Source organism: Dromaius novaehollandiae, chromosome 8 (assembly GCF_036370855.1).
Source record: "Dromaius novaehollandiae isolate bDroNov1 chromosome 8, bDroNov1.hap1, whole genome shotgun sequence".
Classification (NCBI taxonomy): Eukaryota; Metazoa; Chordata; class Aves; order Casuariiformes; family Dromaiidae; genus Dromaius; species Dromaius novaehollandiae.
The window spans coordinates 28,576,892-28,597,719 of NC_088105.1; the positions used below are offsets into that span (position 1 = coordinate 28,576,892).

The following is a 20,828-nucleotide window of genomic DNA, read 5'->3' on the forward strand; positions in this document are numbered from 1 at the left end:
TATATTCAGATATACTTAAGTATGTCCAGAGTTAAAATTGAATTTATTATATATTATGTATTTGTTTTAATGTGCAGATAAGAGATAATATAACATTCCTTTATTGTGATATGTAGCTATAATTAGCTGTACTACAGAATAAACTGTCCTTACATATTATTTTTAAGGACACCCTTTTCTTTTTCTTGTTTTCCTATGACACAGTCTTACGCTGGGGAGACTTTCATTGGTGCATCGTTTCGTCACTTTTGGGAATAACGGGAATTGGCATAATTTCCAGTCACGTTGCTTTTTCTAATGGCAGAGACTGTTCTGAGATGGCAGCCACTTTGTAAGCAGGGAACCCCTGCGTTCCTTGTAGGAGAATATTTGCCACCACTGCTAAAGTATAAATTTTTAGTGTTGAGTAATAGCAGTTAATCAAAAAAATGCATACATGCCGCATGTATGAGATTACTGTGTGCTTAAATTTTGAAGACTCTGTCAGCCACAGTCTGTTCCACACAAGTAGTTTGGCGTACCATGATATGTTTCTTAAACAGCCTGTTAATGTAGAACTTGAACATGCACAAAACTGATTCTTATCTCAAGGAATAGGTTCTATTGTGTGGCAGATTGGTCTGTATTCTCAGTAAATGAGAAAATGTCTAAATTGGCTTAAAAAAAAAGCTCCATTCACTTAGAGTTTGAATGCTACAACTGGTTCTTCTCCAAAATAGAAATAAGGGAAATCTATGAGAAAATTGTAATACAAATTTCTGATAGACTGCAGTTTCGTATTGCATATAGTTGCGTTACTAAATCATGTTGTAACATAATAGTGTATGACTACATTTGTTACTTTTAGTGCTGCCATTTTTTATTATGTTTTATAAGATTCCCTCTATGTGTGTGTATATATGTATCAATGAAAAAATTATAAGTAATATAAACAGAACAAGTTATAAGTAATATAAGCAGAACAAGAGGCAGGTTTAGTAAGAGTATTTTCTTATTCATAGAATTATGTTTTATAATTATGTAAACTGTCCAATAAACACTAAATAATAGAGTTCTTGATTTAATTTGCAAGAGATAATGCCTTGGGCATGTGCTGCATCTGCTTTTCTCTCTCTGGTGACAGGCTTAGCCTAGGAGCTATTAAATGTCAAGTAAATTTGTCAAATTCCTTTTTCTTTCTCTCAACGTATTTTTCTTGCTGTCAACCACAGTGCAATCCTGGTAAACAGCACTACCAACCCCAGTGCAGTCCTCATTTGCATAATACGGTCTGTGGAAAGTGAAGCTTGATTTCTTTTGGAATTATGTCCTTTGCTCCTTAAATTCTTTTCTTGTCTGATTTGACTGATACCTGCATTTTTTTTCCCTGCTTACGCTCTCACCTGCTCTGTAGCATCCTATCCTGGAAGAGCGAGCTTGAGCTCATGTGTGTGCACGGGCTGATGGACTGACCAGAGAATGGGAACAGTAATGGTTGAATTCTCCACGCTTTTCTCTTAGTGGAGACAGTATTTACGATCTCTGCCCTTTACCAAACTGCCAGTTTTTACGGAACATGCCGCAACTCGCTTAGCTTTGTGAATTCTTTGATCTGCTTGGCTCAAAAGTCATGAGGAAAGATTGCACAAATTAAAAGGGGGAAAAAAAAGGCCTCACAACTTGTTACATAAGATCAACGATAGAAACTTATTTGCTGCCTCTTCATTTAGAGATGATTACCATTTCTGAAGGATGCTCATTATTAAAATTATCTAAACTGGAAAATTAGGTAATTGTAAATAAAATTGTTTTTGAGGTGTAGGAAATACCAGAGTTGAAAAACAAATCAAATGCTGCAGAAATTCATGGTCCTAATAAAGAAGGAACCAAAAGCGATGAGATGTGGTAATTGTAGCCAGCACAGCTGTGTGGAGACTAAACACCTGGCCATATTTTTGGCTATGCACGCAAGTGGTACTGCTTTAATGATAGGAGGAGCAGTAATGTATGGATGCAGTTATGTCAGTGTAAAGCTAAATCTGATGAGACAAGAAATAAATCATATTAACATAATTGCCTACCTGACAGGGATGTACCAGTATTTCACTAAAATACTCGTAAGCGTAATGATGCCACCAAGAAAGTAACTAGACTGTAATTACTGGCATATGCTTTGAGAGTGTTGATATCTTTACTCTCCAGTTTAATGAATCTAGCTGGGAATCTTATCCTCATTACAGGGTAAATACTTGTTTTGGTCTTGTGCTGTAGTAAATTTTGACAGCATCTCCGTCATGACCTACAAAGATGATGGGTAGTATCTTTTAGAAGTTAATTGTACGAGTAGTAGATATTAATGCTTACTGCAGTCTTGGCAAGAAGCCCTTATCGAGATAAGGGTTCCTTTGGTACTACAAGTTGTTTACATGCTGTTTGGAGAAGATGAAAGATCCTACTTTTTGCTTTCTTTTATATTTTGTTGGTTTCCTTTAAATTCTTGATAGGAAGGGCAAGTTGATCTTTAACTTTTCGTTATAGCACACCTCATCTACACTTCTTTGCCTCTTGTGTTGTTCTGCATAGTTCAAGGTAAAGATATACTATTGATTTATATAACAATTCACTTTTAAAAGTTACATTTCCTAACCCAAGGACTAACTGTGCTTGTTTGTGCTATGCTACCATAGTGGATGTTAATCAAAAGATGTGCTTTACTCATTTATTCCCTTATTTCTACCTTCTCTTTCCTTCTTTACCCCAAAACAATATTATAAAATATAAAAATACTGCATGAATAATTCTTTGCTCTTACACTATTAAAGCTCTAATGATTGCATGTCATGTCCTTGTAAAAAGATCGCAGTTTTCGGATATTACCATAACAGAATATCTGAGGGATTATGTTATGTTTGTTCTTGAAGTAAGAACATTCCCCTGAATAACTGGGAGTTTTCTTCCTTGTATTTTAACCAAAAAAAAAAAAAAAAAAAAAAAAAAAAAAAGTAAGTTACTAAGAATGAGTTCTGTGTGGGGAAGAAAATAAGTGTTGTCAGCTAACTTAGATTTTGTTTGTCTTCTGGTAATGTGGGAAGCTCCTGTTCTTTTATCTCTGGACAAAAGTCTGGCTTTCCCCCTACCATCTTTTTGGAGAAAAATATCCAAGCGGAGCTGCTGAAGGAAGCAGGGTGATCCTTTCTCTCTATGAAGGAATCGGGGCAATTCTCAGTAAGAGGGAAGGGAGCAGAAAGATTTGGAGGTGTGCTGTCAGTCTTCCTTTCCCTGCCTCTTGTGAGGAAAAGCCTTCTACTGCCATTTCTTCATGTCACTCCAGCCCTAGGCAATAGAGGCATGGCAGGGATCTATATCATCTTTCCCGTTAAATGTGGCTGTCCTTCAGGTAAATACTTCAGGAAGTGTGGTTGAAAGAACATCAAAAAGATGTATTAAAAGATGTTAACTTGGGGAGGGCTGATGCATGATATTTTAGCCTTTGATGTTGACCAGACTGAAGCAAGTTATACATCTGTACAGAGGCAGAGAGACTTAATTGCTAATTAAAAAAATGAAAACTAGCTGGAAAGGTGAGTGTTTGTGAAGGGTGGTTTTATACAGTTAGTGTTAAGTGCAGAGTGTGGTGGATAGCTCTTGATAAGAATGAAGCCTATAGAAGAATGTGAGCGGGGATTTTGTTTCTGGACCAGAGTCAAAGATTTAAGAAAAAGGGATGTTATAGGTTCATAGCTGATAAAATACTGTTCAGATGCTTGAAATACCAAATGTGGAGCTGAGAAAGTTGGGAGGAGAATGTAACTTGTTTCCTTTGCCTCTGAAATAAGAGCAGAATAACATCTCTTTTGCATCCAGGTGGAAGACTCTAGTAGGGTTTGGGGGGTTTGTTTTAGGGTATTTTAATGTGTCTTTAAAGAAAAGTGCTTTTTGTTGTGTGTTTTGGCCTAGTTCTGTTTTGTTTTAAATAGGTGCTGATTATAGCCTGAGGTTGGCATTCAGAAAATGGAGTTTTTGTGCTGTTGCTGGCATGGTAAACTTGGAAGAACCACTTAGTATATAGTTTAGTTGTTTCACGTGTAAAACAGGGATGCAGATGAATTATTTGCTTATCTCAGAAGTCTTTTAAGTGGTCTCAACTATGAACCTTAAAGATGGTCAGAAAAAGTACAGTAAAAAGTACAGTTCACATGAAGAAATCAAGCTATAGTGGAAAACCATTTCATAATAAATTGCAGAATTGGCCTTGAGCAGATTGCTTTCGTTGTAGTATCTAAGCATCTTTACTTACCATATGCTGCTTTTTTCAGTCGAAGGTGTTTTTGGAGGTCCTGACATGAGTTGATACATGCCCTTACTGATTATGCCCTTTTTCCCCCTCTCTGTGCTTCCCTGTTACTGTCCTGTATGTTCTACAAGTCTCACATTCAACTGCAAATCCCAGCACTCTTCCCCGTGTGATAATAGATTTTTTTAATCTGAGGGGCACATCAGAATAACTTGTGTGAAACTGTACAGTGTTAAAATTACTGTATAATGACACTGGCAAAGATTTCAGGCCAAGACTAAAAGCTGGGGATGTTATCTGATATTCGAACTGAAGCAAACCACTTGTTTGAAAAGAGAAGGTTCTGTTTCATCTGGTTTGCAGATCTCTGCAGAAATCTCACCTTATACTGTAGCTGCCTTGGATTAAACTGTAAATTCTAAATACAATTAATGTTCCTCTTTTTCTGCATTAGTTTGCATCTTCTTATATAACATGTGTAATATACTAATCCTTTCTTAGCTTAGCATCTAATGAGTTTTTTTTTGAATCACCATTTTAGAAGACCCAAACTCAGACTGATAAATGACTAGATACAGAGCTGTTTTTGTATGTCTGTTCTAGAGTGCCAGTAGATGGCAGTAAAACAAAGGCTTGATTGAATCCTCTATATTAATGGTACATAGCTATTTTGTATAAGTTATTTGAAATACAAATTTCAAGTTTATTCAAATATTTATTCAGATTTATTTTAAAGTATTTTTAACATATATTTTAGCCTTTTTTGTTATGAGAAATGTGTACTCCTTCATTTAAAATAAATCCCACCTGCACAAGAAATAATCAGTATTTCAAATATCATAACATTTGAATTATAGTATACACTTGTTTACCTGCTAATCCCCCAAATTGATGTTACCGTAATTTCTATCACGTTTTGAAAGGCAGCCTGTTTTTGGGAGTGGAAAGTGATGACCAACAGCTGCAACAGTGTTTTATTGGGCAGGAGAGGGCAAATCACTTCTTTTTAATGGGACATCATAATACTTTTACTCTTCGCAATACTAGGTGATGTTTGTAAGGCAGATATAGTTGACAAAATCATTCTTTTTCTTCTTTTTTCTTTAGATGATTTCTTAAAGCATCCAGACAGTAAATTGCAGGGAACTCCTAATGTTGATTTTATTGTCTTATTTAAAAAATACAGATAATTAAAGGTCTTGTTACAGTTTTTCCCTTATTAATTGGTGTCTCCTTTGTTATCTGCTATCTGTATAAAACAATTTTATGTATTGTCATCTTTTTAAAAAATACTATATAGACTTGCATTAATGATCTAAGACTTGGTGATAAATCTATATGGAAATAATAAGGGAATAAATTAGTATTGCAATAATAATGCAGATGTTTAAATCCATATGGGGTTCATGCTAAAGGCAAATAATAACCATTCAGTTATATGCCTGTAAGACAGACTGTGCGAATACCATGTGCAACTTTGAGGCAGTCAAAGCCTGACAATTTTAATTAAATAAGTAAATATGAAACTGTTCATTTTATCATTACTTCGGAAGCAATTACGCAATCACATAAGGTTAAAAAAGCTTAGTTGCTCGTAGAGAATAGGGAGTGAGCTTTGGAAAACGACCTCCTTCCATAAGCTTCACTTATTTTCCTTTGAGGGCAAAGCAGAAGTAATACTGCTCTTCCCAAGCCTCTAGCTTAAAGGCTAGGCTTAAATGCATTACAAGTGTGTTGGAATATTAGATCAGGAAAACTCGTCAGCTTGTGAGTAGTAGGGTTTTGAGGGAGTTCTTGCCATTTTAAATTTTGTATGTAAATTTACTTTGGATTTACTTTCGATTTGTGGTGACATTTCTTCTTTTTTGTGGCTGAGATAGGAGCAATGGCTGCCATCTCATTTTTCTCATATGTTCTTAATTTCTCATGTAGATTATGTCTTTGTTAGGGGGCTTGTTTTCAGAGGAGGCTTGGCATTTTTATGGCATTTTGTGAATGTTACCAGCAGCCACTTCTGTGTCTGCCCCTTACATTGTCCAACAAGTCAAAACTGGTGCCTCATATTTATTTAACAGGATTTAACTGAAAAGCCTCACTTATTTATTTTATTCCATCCACTGATTTGAATTAGCTATCTAAAAGCTAAATTCTTGATTTTGCAATAATAGTTCCTTAGATCACTCATTCACCTAAATTTTAAAGTACAGTAACTTATCTCGAAAGAGAAGCCTTCAGAAGCAGTAGAATAACTAGTATTATCTGCGATTGAATGACTGTTTCTGTAATATTAAAATGAATTTATTTAAAAATGCTGAATGACATAGCCTCTTACACAGGTTACTGTTCAGTCATCTAGTATAAAAATAAGATGAAACTTAAACTTGTGCTATCCTTAAGGCAGATTGACTCCAAATATCTGTGCTTTATAAATCTGGTTGATTGTTCCTAATGCAAAGAAAATTAACCTGATCTAATGCTGGGTGCTTAGATCTGGAAATGTAAAAAGTGTTAGAACGGACTAGAAATAATAGATAATCCTGGCATCGCAAAAGCGAATCTCAGAAAACTGAATCAAAAGGAATGTCGCTAAGGCTGTCGTTAAACTACGTTGAAGCTTCATTGCAGAGAGGAGAGGAGGCTGCCGTGTCCCTAGTCGCTGCTGAAGGAAGGCCCAGAGAAGTGGGAGGGGTGACAACTGGCTGCTCATGGCACAGCTTCCGGAAAATCGGTGCTGCTCTGTGGCGTTTATTCTGCAGAGCAACCCAAAAGAGCCGAACGGTTGCCATGGGCATGCTTGCTGATCAGTACCAATCTTTTAAAGAAATGGCTTTCCTTTTTTAAATAGTAAACCCCTTTTACTGACGTTTTTTAAGCATAGAGATACTTAGTGTTTCTATAGTGTGCCTTATTATTCAAGTATGAATTTGGAAGCTTCTCAGCAACTGGTGTGATTTAGAAAGAGTGGTGTTTTAATGCTGGGATTGTGGAAACACGGGGTCAAAGTGCCATGGACTGGTGGCGTTCCTACAGACAGGAATGTGCTTCCCATTTTGTATGTGCTAATGATTCAGTAATTACGGAACTGAGAAAACATGCAACTTCAATCAGTGTAGATAATATGACTGACTGCAAGCTTACTCAAATTACTTATTAAGTTAAGTGAGGCTGGTTTATTTTGGAAGGTAAGCTGTGATGATTTTCCTTGGTAATTTCTCAGGAATCTTTCAGAGAAAAGTATGTAATTGTAGCTAGATGATTTAGGGTTTGTTGCCATTTGGTTGGCTAACTGAAGTATGAAGCTATTTTTGGAGCAGACTGTAAAGACTTAGGCCCCAGGTAGCTCTCTGTTCCCAGTATCCAGTGCCTTGTCTTCATCAGGCTTTTTAATTTTTTTGGAGAATTTTAGAGCAACTGCAGGAGGTAGTTTGGATCGTAGCTGTTATGCTCATTCAGAGACAGTCTGGGAAGATGTATAGCAAAATTGTTAGCCACCTTGTTTTGAAGTGATTGTGTAAATCATGCATGCTCTTAGTTAATGCAGTAAAAGGTGTTGTGTTATTGTTTGAATATTGGTTGAAAACGTGATGGAATTACGTGTAGACGTGTCATTGCACGCCGGTGGCGTGGTGGTGCTGGGACCTGAAAGCAAGTACCGTGGCTGTGAGAGAAGGCAGTGCTTGAGCAGGTCAGGTACCTGAGTGTATCAACTATGTACTTCAGGGTTAGTATTTTCAAATTTTTTTCTACCGTAAGACCCAAAAGTGCACACACACACCCCGCCCTGTGTAACAGTTGTGATATTTGCATGATAAAATTTGCACTCTTGTTCCTGGGCTTCAGGATATATCCATTCGTAAAAACTGGATATGGAAGTTAAAGTGCATGGCTCCAAGTAAATGCATTTCTTTAGCAGAAGCAGAAAAAATGCTGGCAAATCTGTTTGAATAGTTTGCCCCAAACCTCTTTTTCTCCTGAAATATTTTGTGATAATAGTGCTACGTGTCTGCAGATTAACGTTACATGAAATGGATTATTCTGAAATGTACTGTTTTTCTTATTTCCACCCAAACCAGAGAAATCACTTATGAACCATTTAATTTCTACTCCCTGATTGCTTCAAGGAGGACATCACATGAACACTTTAATGAGGAGAGGAAGTAATTAGGTTCTCGTTTTGTTTGTTATTTCTTCCCCAGTGTAATTTCTGCTCTTTTCATTCAAACTTGATTATTTAAGACCACGTTAAGGTGATTTCTTCACATACTCTATGCGTATGAATCCTTATTAAAACTAGTACTTCATCTGAAATCACCAAAATTACTGGTTTTTTTCTTCAAAATATTTGTGACAGCTAAGTAAAGATATTTATTTCCATGGGCATTGATTCCTGCAAGCCCATAGTAATTTGAATTACGTATGTTGGGCAAATGCTGATGCACTCTGGTGTATTGTCTCTATTTTCACAAACTTTATTTCTCGAGTCCTTTAATTTGCCTGTTCAAGAATAACCCTGTTAATTATCTTGCTATCAGTTTTGTGTTTGTTTTTTTTCTTTTCTGCAGCGTTGTTTTGTTAGAAGAAACTGGAGTGCTCTCCCAGTAGTGGCACAACGTTAATGGCTAATGTAATGGGCATTTTTACTTCTCAGCTGCATATAGCTTCAGTATATGCAACCAAATTTAAATAGTTACAAATTCATAACACAATTACATCTTACCGTTTTAAACAAACTTAGTATTTTAGTTTCAGACTTCGGAACTCATGGTTATATTATATGTTCTTAAATAATACGTTTAAGTGGGGAGAAAATTACCCTTTTTGGGGGGATGAAGCAGTTTAATATTATGGCAGAAACGTAAATATTTGGTGGTATGAAGCCTGTATTTGGTCTTGAAGCCCTTTAGTTCCTTTCATTTAAAACCTTAGCCATTTACCAGTATAGTTAATTGAAAAGCTTGCATTAACTTAGAAACCTCTGGATCTCGTGTGAATGTGTGTGGACCTTAGTGTTAGGTTTGTCCTTGTTTTAGCAATGAGGACACAGAGTATTTATTGAAATAGGGTGGCGATGAATAAATTTTATCTGGTTTTAATATGTTAGGTCATATTTTGCACTGAACCAAAATACAGTTTTAATATTAAATGTTAGAGAACATTTTCCTGAGAAAGTTAAGTTGCTACATAATAATTTGCAACAATAGGGCCCACAGGTAACTTTAATTCAGAAATGGAGCAACAACTGCAACTATCAAGCTAATAAAAGGTATTAAATGTAGTTACTCATTTTTTATAGGCTGTGTTTCAGGGTTATATCATTTCCTGTCACCAAGTTAGCTTCATAGAAGGCAGTTTGGGAAGGTTACATGATCAGATACAGATATGATATTCACATAAGTGACTATCAGATGTATCTGTTAAAACAGAAAATCATGATCATGATTTGAATCCAGATGACAGATTTGGGGGAATACTGCCATTTTCATTCAACTTCCATATTCTTAAAGGGATCTCTTATATATTCCTTGTTTCTTGGTTTATTGTTACATTTTGTAAATGGTTTTTCTATTCTAACCTTGAAGCTTCTATGAAATGTTTGGATACAAAGTTTCCAAGTCATTCTTATCCATCCTGTGGGTGGTTGGGTGAAATACTAAAATTTCATAATAGAGCCATATATATTGGGGTGGAAGGAAGCTTATTTTGAAGGAGGGAGGAAATTATGTCATCTTGAGTTATTTTCCCCCTTATAAGCAAAGCTGATTGTTGATCATAACTATTGAGAATATGAGTAGCTTGTCCCTGACAGAGGGACATTTTAGCTAGGGTAGGATTTAAATTTAAAGGAACTCCTTGGGATTTGGGTTTTTTTTTTGTTTGTTTGTTTTTGGGTTTTTTTTGGTTCATATAACTTCATCTACTACTTAAGAATAGATATAATTCGGTAAAAATGTCTATAAACTGTTTCAGATAAGCTATGAAATCTGGTAGATACTAGTAGATAAGCATGGCTAGTATTTAGTTTTGGGAGGGTTGCTTTTAAAGAAAACTTCAGTGAGATGTTTTCCTTTGTCTCTGTAGTTATCAGAGACTGTTACAGACGATTGCTGTACTCGAGGCTCAACGTACTCAAGCAGTTCAAGACCTTGAAAGTTTAGGCAAACACCAGAGAGAAGCCCTGAAAGATCCTATTGGATTTGTGGAAAGACTCCAGAAGAAGGTATTTCAATGGGCATTTCTTAAGTTTTACTCAGATTTTTTTCTTTTTAATAACTAGCAATTCATCATCTGTAGAAATCAGAGAATTTTATATATACTTGTGTAAACATTATGAGTTTAATATTCTTTTTCTACTGAGCAAAAATGGCCCTATGTTTTCGGTTGGGTTATTAAATCTCTAAGATACAGATTTTCAAAGATTTTATTAGATATGGTTTCTTTCTTTTTTTAGTACGTAGAAATGTAATCTTTAAATTTCTAATGCATTGTAGACATTTTAAGACACAGAAATGTGTAGATGACCGAAAGGACTTTGTGGTAAGGTATTAGATCAAGAATTCATAACTTTGGTCACTAGAGGAATTAAATTTTTTGCTATGAGTGAATTTGGTTTCAGGTAGGGAACTTTTAAAGAGCAGGAAATGTAGTTCATAACTTTAAACTAAAATAACACTAGAAAACGTACCTGGATGAGTGCTGGATAACATAACTAGAACATTGTGTGATGGGGGAGGATGAATTTTGATGAGGAAACATGTTCTTTTCAAGGCTAAGGAAAAAAATGTAGCTACAAGGACACTGAACAAATGTTTGAGGCTTGAATACTTTCTTTCTGTTATATCTTCCAATGACAGATATGCTTGACCTTATAGTCTGATAGCAGTATGTTGCTTTTCAGGGAAGAATGAGGTAGGTATTTTATGGTGGCCTTTTCCTAGGTTTGTAGAGACCTATGCTGATAGAGAGGTCTGTCCTGACCTGAGGTTTCAGTAGTTGTCTTTCCGTTAAATTTTGAGATGAGCTTATAGCTTGCAAGATACAATAGTGTTATGTTTGATATTATTGTATCAGGGAAACACTAATGCTTGAAAGCATCCAGTGTATTTTTGTCTCTGAACCAAAGGAATGATGCTTATTGTAAGACCGACCTTACAGTAAAGTGGGGAGCCTTGCAGCAGTCGGGTTCCAGGCAGAAGGCAGGAAAATCGGTGTAGAATATACATTGGTTTCTTTGAGAGAGGTTTAGGTTTTATCAGATGATAAAACTTTGCATCCCATAGTTTCCTGTATTTCTTAAGAAAGCTACAAATCCTAGACAAATGATATCTTAAAAAAAAGAAAAAGTAACAGTATATTAAAGTTGGAACACCTGATTTCATCTGAGAAATACACATTTTAAACTCTCATGTCCAATAAGCCATCATTGACCGTGCCGCTGCATATTTTATATGCACTGTTGTGTATTACTCTTCAAAAATACCTTCCCCATATAAAGGCTGTGTGCTGCATGGTACTTTAAAATACTGATTTTGAATTCTGTTGTTGCCTAAAAGTAGTTTCAGGGTTTCATAACTTTTCAGGATTCTTTTTTTTTTTTGTTTTTTTGGACGACAATTAGATTAAGTATTGCTTTTCACTTGTTTTTTTCTTTTTCTTTCTTTTTTTTTTTCTCCCCAGGTTGATATGGGTCTTCCATATCCTCAGAGAGTTGTCCAACTCCCTGACATTGCCTGGGACCAATACACCACTAGCCTTGGAAACTTTGAGAGAGAATTCAGAAACCGAAAGCGTAATAGTAGAAGAGTGAAGCTGATCTTTGACAAAGGTAAAAGGAAAATTGGTGTAAATTACAAGAAAAAATTACCAATGTGGAGGTCTAATACTTCCTTTCTTGTGTTGCTTACAGTAGGTATACCTGCAAGACCAAAAAGTCCTTTGGATCCCAAGAAAGATGGAGAGTCTGTTTCGTACTCTGTATTGCCTTTGAGTGATGGTCCAGAAGGTTCTACAAGCAGTCGTCCACAGGTAGTAGTTACGAAAGGACAGACAAAATTTTACAAGACAGTAACTTTTAAATGTTTTTAATATAGGTGTGTGGATAATGTTAACTGTTACTTCAAATGTTAATTTTGGTGATGGCATTTTATTTGTGTACTCAGAGAACGTATTTTTAGTTCAGGCAAATTTTAGTTCAAGTTTTCATGCATTTATTTGTTTGGGGTTTGGTTATACTTATGTAGGAAAAGGGTTAAAATTTAGATCCTAACCTTTTTTCTAAAGACCTATTTCATGTTATATGCTGTATTTAAGCAGATGATAAGAGGGCGACTTTGCGATGAGACCAAACCCGAAACTTTTAACCAGCTGTGGACTGTAGAAGAACAGGTAATGGGAAACCCTTCCATTTCTGTAATTGTAGTAACGTATGTGAGAATAAAAGCAAACTGTATAATTATGTTTAAAGAGCTTAGAAATTGAAAGTCACATGTGTATACATTTATTTTATGACAACTTATACCTCTAGTAGGAAAGATGTATTTATATTTTCTGTTGATTTGTGCTTGCTTTAGAAAAAACTTGAGCAGTTGCTTTTGAAGTATCCGCCAGAGGAAGTAGAGTCCCGACGGTGGCAGAAGATAGCTGATGAGCTGGGAAATAGAACAGCAAAGCAGGTAAAAAGAAAAACACTTGGAGGAGTAATCCCTTTCCTTGGTTACATTTTTTGGCTTTTTAGAAGGCACTGATAAGAGATTGTATTCTGAGCTGCTCTTCGACACTAAGTAATTGTATTTCTAATCTGGAATTTGCCTGGCAAGAGTAACAATTCATAAAGTCAGAAGGAATTAAAAAAGAAGGATTATTTTTCTACAAGCTGATAGTGTTCATAATTAAAGTAATAAAGCTTATTTTGATAGAAAAAGATTTGACTTCTTGGGCATTCTTTGAATACCCTAGTGCCTAGGCTCTGGTGATACTCGTATCAACTACTGCATCCTAGGAGCTGACATAAACTCACAGTGGATTTACTTGTAGATTTTTAAAAAATAGCAATAAATAAAAGCCAGTATCTTTTCAGTTGCTTTTTTTCCCCCCTTCCTTAAAACTTAAAACTTTAACATCAGGGCCTGTATTTGACTAATAACAAACCTGACCCTCTTATTCTGAATGTCAAATGTAGAATTCTAGGAGTGCCCCAAAACCCATGACAAAAACTGTCTGACCTAATTGTTATTCCTTAGATTTTGGCAATATCCTTTAACTGAGTTTAGCAAGTATAGTGACATCAATTGCTGTCAGATTGCATTGCTGAATTTCCTGCAGAAGAGCCATTCTGCAGTGTGAGTTCCACCTCAATACTGCAGAAAGAGCAGACGTTTTAATATTTGCAGGCAGTAGAATCAGTTCTATGCTGGGGCCTAGATCTACGAATGAAGCTAGATCTGGAGGTGTTGAGTGTTTCCACAGCTGGCTTGTAGGCATTTTCCTCCTAAAATTGTAATTTCTCCATGTTGACCATAACTCAAAAATGTTGATTTGTTACATAACCTGATCATATCTATACTTATATTTGCCCATATTGAAAAACTAAAATGTATGCTTGGTTATTTCATAAATATGTACTTTATATATACTAACTATACATAATTTATGTGTCATTGTTAAGAAAGAGTAAGTTTAGATTTAGTAAGTAACAAACTGCTGAAGTCGTATGCCTTCTCATTGTTTTTGCTTGGTTTTCTGTGTATTTTTAAACAATTTTTTTCCTTGCAAGTCTTCAGTGTGTCTGGAAATATTGCAAATACACTGGTATCTTTCTGCAAGTAAGTGACTGTTACAGTAGTTGTCATAGAGTAGGCAACCAGGATTTCTTGTCCTTATATTCTGAACTAATGCAACTCTGCTGGCCAGACTGTGAAGTGAAAGCATGTTATATTTCACCTGACACTTAATCATTGTATGTTGTTTTTCATAGGTTGCCAGCAGGGTTCAAAAATATTTTATAAAACTGACTAAAGCTGGCATTCCAGTTCCAGGAAGAACTCCAAACTTATATTTATACTCCAAAAAGGTGAGACAGTATTACAGCAGAAATTTTGTATTTCTGTTTACATTTGCATGCAAATTGAATCAAAATCATTCATATTTTCAATAGATTTAAGTCTTCACTAGTCCTTTATTATTAACTAGGCAGGTTGTTACACCTTGTGCTTATTTGTTACTTCATTAATAAAGTACTTTTTTTCTTTTGCTGTTAGCACTGTAGAGCAAGTTGAATGTTACTCTAGTTTCACATGAACACGTATTAATTACATCTCTATCAGACAATCTCTATGGAGATGAAGTGTCAGAAAAGAGTATAGCAATCAGACGGCAGGCTGAACTAATTAGGGCTGAATGGTTTGGTCTTAGGACACTTTTTCTTCATTTGTGAGTTGACTGTAATTGATCTAGAAGAGCTGTCTTGCAAGAGGATAAAGGGTCCTATAACTCATATCATACAGTCGTCTTTAGTTAACAAAAACATAGAAAATTCTGTATAACTGAGCATACTAAACTAACACAAGCATAGTCTAAATTCTGCAGTGTCATGTTTTGTCTTGATTTGCAATGTGCACGACCATCTGCAGTTGCCATATATGAGAGATTTGATTTTACTCCAGAAAAGCTTTTTATCCACAGATTTTGCTCTCTCTTCTTTCCCACTAAAATGTAGTGTTCTTCCTGATCTTGGAATAGGTGAGAAAAGAACACATTCCTGAGAAATCATCTCAGTTTAGGAAAGTAAACAAAATACCCTAGATTTCTGTGCAGATCCATCATATACTTTGATGTAAATCATGTGGTGCTCATGGGTACTAATGAGGACCCTAGACATTGGTGTATTTAAAAGGGCAATCTCAGGGGTTTTTTGTTACTGTTAACTGTATTTACAGAAGTTCTTAAAAAAAAAAAAAAAACACCCTGCTACAATGACATTCTGTAGAGTAACATTACTTTTTGCATCTGGGTGTCTGTGATGGTTTCTCATTATGAATAGAGTAAGCCTTACATTGATTCTGCAAAAACTCATATTTGCAGATTTGATGCCTTGAAAGTTCGGGATGTAAAGTTCCCTCACTGTCAGAGAGGCCTGACAGCAAGATCTACCAAATCTTGCTTCTAATACTTTAAAATGCTACAGATCCCCAGCTGTCTTCGTGTTTTCTCTGAAGCTACTGCTAAATTATCAGGAATGAGAAAGAACAAGTGCCCCTATCTGATTCATCTGTTAGAACTCTGAGTTACTTGTATCGCTTACCATACTGTGGAGCTAATTTCAATGGGGTTTGAAAATTTAGTTTGAAAATTTTTTGAGTTATTTATATCCTCTTAACCTTTTGAATGACCTTAGGTCACCCAACTTTTCCTTCCTTCTTTCCTCTCAGTTTTGTTTGGAAAGACTGTTATTACAGAATGTGAGCTGTGCTGACAGGCAGTGAGTGAATCACTGTATTAGCTGAATAAAGGGAGTACTCTTAACTTCATCAGTACATCTGTAATATTTTAACCGTATTTTTCTCTATATTCAACAGTGATCCTTAAAGTTCTTTAGCACTTGTGATCTGCATACATACACAGTATAATCAAGATTGAAACACACTTTATGAAATTCTTAACATTCTCATACTGCAATGGTAATGCTATCATCCTACAGATTTTTCTTAAGCTTTTATGTAGTATGTATGTATGTAATACTTGCGTCTGTTTTCACAGTATGATTCATATCCTTATTACCAAGTCATAAGAGTAAAGTCATTGTCCCCTGATCTGTATTAAGCAGAACTCCTATTGGCACTAGCCTCTCCACTCTATATTTGTAACCCACATAAAAATATAGTAGATGAAAAAAAATCAAACAAGTACTGTAAGTGGGAGAATTGAGCTCTCAGTCTGCTAATATAGCTGTCTACTTAAAGCACAGATGGACAGCAATGTACCAGGCTGCAGTTATTCCCAAGTCTCCAATGGAGATAACAACGTGGCAGAAAGAAAATGCAAGGGGTATTGAAAGTTTGGATCACACTTGCACTGTGCTTATGCTTATTTTCATACTGAGTATGCATATAAACTGTAAACTGCGGTATCTGCTTTATTGCCAGTAATAGGAGTATAAAAATTGGATGCTGATACTTAAAGCACACATCTAAGGAAGAATAAAAAACATGCTTTTATTTACTGCAAATAATTGCATTAAAAGAGGTGCTTCACAAGGGAAAGCTATTTATGTTTCTCCAAGAGGACTGCCCAGTATGTTCTTTTGAAATGATTACTGGAGAGGTGAGAAGCCTATTCAGCCCCTGGGCTTCTTGCTAAAGATGCTATGTATGTCTTCTCATATGACATAATGTGATACAGGGGATTAAGCAGGATCAGCCAGTTTATTTTGTTGTACAACTGTCATCTACTACTAATCAAAATACAACAGATCTCGGACTCTAATATTCATTTCATTGATTATGACTCAGCATTTCCAATTTAATGTTCATATTCTATCATTAGGCTACTCAGTATTAAACATACTCCAAAAGATGTGTTTCCCACAGGAAAAATTATTTTTAACAGTTTCCTCCTATGTAGCATTCTAATTCATTCTTCACCAACAGCAGAATCATGTTAAAAAAGAGATTTCAAATCCTCAGTTAAATTCTCTGGCCACAACTGTATGCAGATTGGTGATACTATTTAAGTGCAGACATGGTTTTCCTTTTTAGATTTCCAGATCTAGCATTGAATCCAGATCTGTTTTCCTTGTGTTAACAGAAAATTTAAATCACTATGTCAGCTAAGGCTGCAACCTTATAAATCTAAGTATAAGTTGTGTTTGAAACCTTCAAAGGAAACGAGATACAGGAAATCAGTGATCATAAGGCAGAAGGTGGAGAAAATTCAATACAATGCATACTATATTAGTATTAAAACAAAATGCTTATTTTTACTCTGTGCATAGTAATTCTTCTGCAGATCTGAGGTAGTAGCTTCCAATTGTTATTACAGATTGCATCTTTTTCCTTAAAAGTAAATGGTGCTAATCTCAACTCCTTGTTAAACTTTCGTCTGTATAGTGACATACACAACTATTACTGTACACAACTATAAAATAAAGTTAAATTGTTGAATCCGTCTTTAGAGATAAGTGGTTGTATAACAGCGTAACATGTTTGTAAATGTCTTTAGGAACCCTTGAGAAAAAAATTCTTGTGTAAAAAGAGAAATATTAACTACTGTAAATATTCCTTATGCTTTATCTTCATGATAGAACCTCAGACACAGTGCAAGACAATTGTCCATTTTATGGTTATATAAAAAAATCTTTTTATACTTCTAGTTTTTGGTTCCCATTGTTTTCTTTAAATTGTGGAATGTGTTTAAGATGTCAAAATCCTGGTCTGGAAAATATCTAAGTAAAAAGTTGAGTCAGTTTTGTTCACCAAAAATTCTTCTATTTGATATCTTCTATTTGATATTTAATATTCTTCCATGGGGAATTAGTGATAGGGGCTGAGTGCCTTCTAGTAATCTATTTTAAAATTGCTGTGCATTCAGAACCTTCAGATAGCATTGAAGTTGAAAGGTTTTAGATATGCACTAAGGGAGTAATTTATCTCATCTAACATTTTTTAGGCTTCTTTTCCAGTCAGTGGAGATGAAAAAGTACCTTCAGAGAGCAATTCTTTCCAACCCTTTGAAACCTCTTTTATGATGGAATGAATTACCGTTAACAATTGCCCGTTCTCTCCATAGACTAGGGAAAAAATCTGGACAATTAGCCTAGACTTAGGTTTTCTAAGGCACAAACTAATACAATAAGTTGATGATAAGTGTCAAGTATGGACTGGTCTGTCTCTTGGGTCTTGGATCTGTGCCAAACTGCACCTTTGTCTAGTCTCACACTAACAGCATCCCTGACTCTGGGCAGTCTTTTAATCTTTTTGTGCTTCAGTTCTTAATCTTTAAAATGGTAGGGTTTTTATGTTAAGGACTCTTTCTTACTGGTTTCTTATGAAAAAAAGTGTTCCACTGTTCATCTGATTTCACTTTTTATGGGGGAAAAAACCCAAACAGCTATATGAGGCTCTGATATGGAGGTTTAAGTAAAAATAATGGGAAAGATGGTAGATTTAGTGTAAAAGAGCAAAATTTTGACGAGGTTTTGTTGATGAGGATTACTTAAATGGTAACTGAAGAATTAATATCTTTAAAAATATATCATTTTTCCACCATAGTCATCAAGTAGACGGCAGCACCCTTTAAATAAACATCTTTTCAAACCTTCAACTTTCATGACATCCCATGAACCTCCAGTTTATATGGATGAAGATGATGACAGATCCAGCTTTCACAGCCATATGGATACTGCAGCAGAAGAGGAAGTATCGGTATGTCATTTAAATCAGTCACAGAATGTCTTGCTCACTGTCATCTTAACCTTGTTTAATGAATAATATGTGGATTAAGCATCCTTGCTGTAAAATAAATACTATCAGGTAAGTATTGAATTATGGTCAGATTCATGAGCCAGGTTGAGTTGCAAACACATGGTTAATATAAAGACCCCAAACACAGAAAATATAGACAAAATAAGAAATGAAATAATTAGAAGTAGTAAAAGTTCTGTCCTGAAGCTGTTTTTGAAAAGTTTTAGTTGCATATTTTCAAAAAGGGATCTGACATGAAATCAATTTGATAAGGTTGATTCTGGCAAAAGTTGTGTGATATTAGAAAAGTTAGTGCCTTGGTAATTCCATTAGCATTGTTGCTTTTTGGCTTTCTTCACTGGCTGGATTAACTGCAGGAGGTTTTTTAATCTACTTCAAAGTATGAGCTGATAGACTTAGTCCTCCAGCATTAAATGGGTATGTTTTTTAGAGGGAAATTCCAGTACGCATCCTAACTGGATGCATTTAGTGTTCCAGTTTTCTAACTTATACAATAATACTACAGGAATTTGGCAAGAAATTTGGTCTTTCAGATTTCCATATATGCCATTTTATACAGAGACTATATCTTACCACTAAAATGCTGGGCAAGATTCTTGCCTTGTGTGAATCACTGAGGCTTTACTATACTTAGAATGAAGGGCCTGACTTGCTGAATTTGAGAGCCTAGTGACATCTTGTGTCTCAAAAGCTTGTTGCATAACAGAATGTATTAAGGCCACCCAGTATAAGTCCATTCATTCTGTTTATTGACTTTCTTACCTGCACCACATAGTCTGCCTTAAGTTCTTAAATTTGCTCATCTATTATTCAGTCTTTAGTCACGTCTTCAGTCATGTTCTGTCTTCTCTCTATGATAGTGTTCTTGTTAATTTAAGGGATTTCTGATAACTTAGCATATTCTAACACGAATCTTAAGTGGCATGAAAAATGCATATTAGAAGAGATGCAAATTAGTATTGTTCTTACAACACATTCTTTTTTCTGTATTACTTTTAAAATACGTATTTTCTAACTGTGTTCCAGATATTTTCCCAAAATTATTTGCTTTTCCCCTATGGTGTCCTAATTCTAATAAAATATGGGCACCATAAATCTACTGGGATTTATTTTCTTTTTGATGGAAGTTGCTGTTTTAGTTTTTTGCAGTGAGATAATGGTGGACTGTGCCCTTTTTTTGGAAATCTGGCTTAATCTTTTCTTTCTGCACTAGTGCAGCATTTCCAGATGGATATATTTCTGGCTTGCAGTAATGTAGAAAGACACAGGTGAGCTCAGTTATCAGAAGGATCACAGAATTCCAGAATGGTTGAGGTTGGAAGGGACCTCTGGAGATCTGGTCCAACCTCCCTGCTCAAGAAGGGTCACCTAGAATGTGTTGCCCAGAATTGTGTCCAGATGGCTTTTGAATATCTCCAAGGATGGAGACTCCACAGCCTCCGCGGGCAACCTGTTCCAGTGCTCGGTCACCCTCACAGTAAAGAAGCTTTTCCTCATGTTCAGACGGAACTTCCTGTGTTTCAGTTTGTGCCCATTGCCTCTTGTCCTGTCACTGGGCACCACTGAAAAGAGTCTGCCCCCATCCTCTTTACACCCTCCCTTCAGTTACTTACACACATTGATAAGATCCCCCCTCAGTCTTCTCTTCTCCAGGTTGAACAGTTCCAGCTCCTGCAGCCTTTCCTCATATGAGGGATGCTGCAGTCCCTTAAGCATCTTAGTAGCCCTCCACTGGACTCACTCCAGTAGCTCCATGTCTCTCCTGTACTGGGGAGCCCAGAACTGGACACAGTACTCCAGATGCAGCCTCACCAGGGCTGAGTAGAGGGGGAGGATAACCTCTTCAACCTGCTGGCAGCACTCTTTCTATGCAACCCAGGACACCATTGGCTTTCTTGGCCACAAGGGCACATTGGTGGCTCATGGTCAGCTTGTCCACCAGGATCCCCAGGTCCTTCTCCACAGAGCTGCCTTCCAGCAGATCAGCCCCGAGCCTGTACTTGTGCATGGAGTTATTCCTCCCTAGATGGAGAGCAGAGTTCTTACTCTGCACTTCCCTTTGTTGAATTTCATGGGGTTCC

The 20,828-nt window shown here is 36.0% G+C and overlaps 1 protein-coding gene across 7 annotated transcripts in view; it reads left to right on the plus strand.

Moving 5' to 3' along the window:
• Positions 1-20,828, plus strand: part of ZZZ3 (zinc finger ZZ-type containing 3) — a 67,838-nt gene that overhangs the window by 39,051 nt on the left and 7,959 nt on the right. For 4 of the 7 annotated variants that reach the window (XM_064516060.1, XM_064516062.1, XM_026096734.2 and 1 more), the window contains exons 4-10: positions 10,352-10,490; positions 11,948-12,095; positions 12,177-12,295; positions 12,581-12,655; positions 12,841-12,942; positions 14,244-14,339; positions 18,535-18,687. In XM_064516060.1, the coding sequence (XP_064372130.1) occupies positions 10,352-10,490; positions 11,948-12,095; positions 12,177-12,295; positions 12,581-12,655; positions 12,841-12,942; positions 14,244-14,339; positions 18,535-18,687 (832 nt within the window). The remainder of the gene's footprint in view (positions 1-10,351; positions 10,491-11,947; positions 12,096-12,176; positions 12,296-12,580; positions 12,656-12,840; positions 12,943-14,243; positions 14,340-18,534; positions 18,688-20,828) is intronic. The other 3 variants (XM_064516064.1, XM_064516066.1, XM_064516063.1) reach the window with 3 other exon arrangements.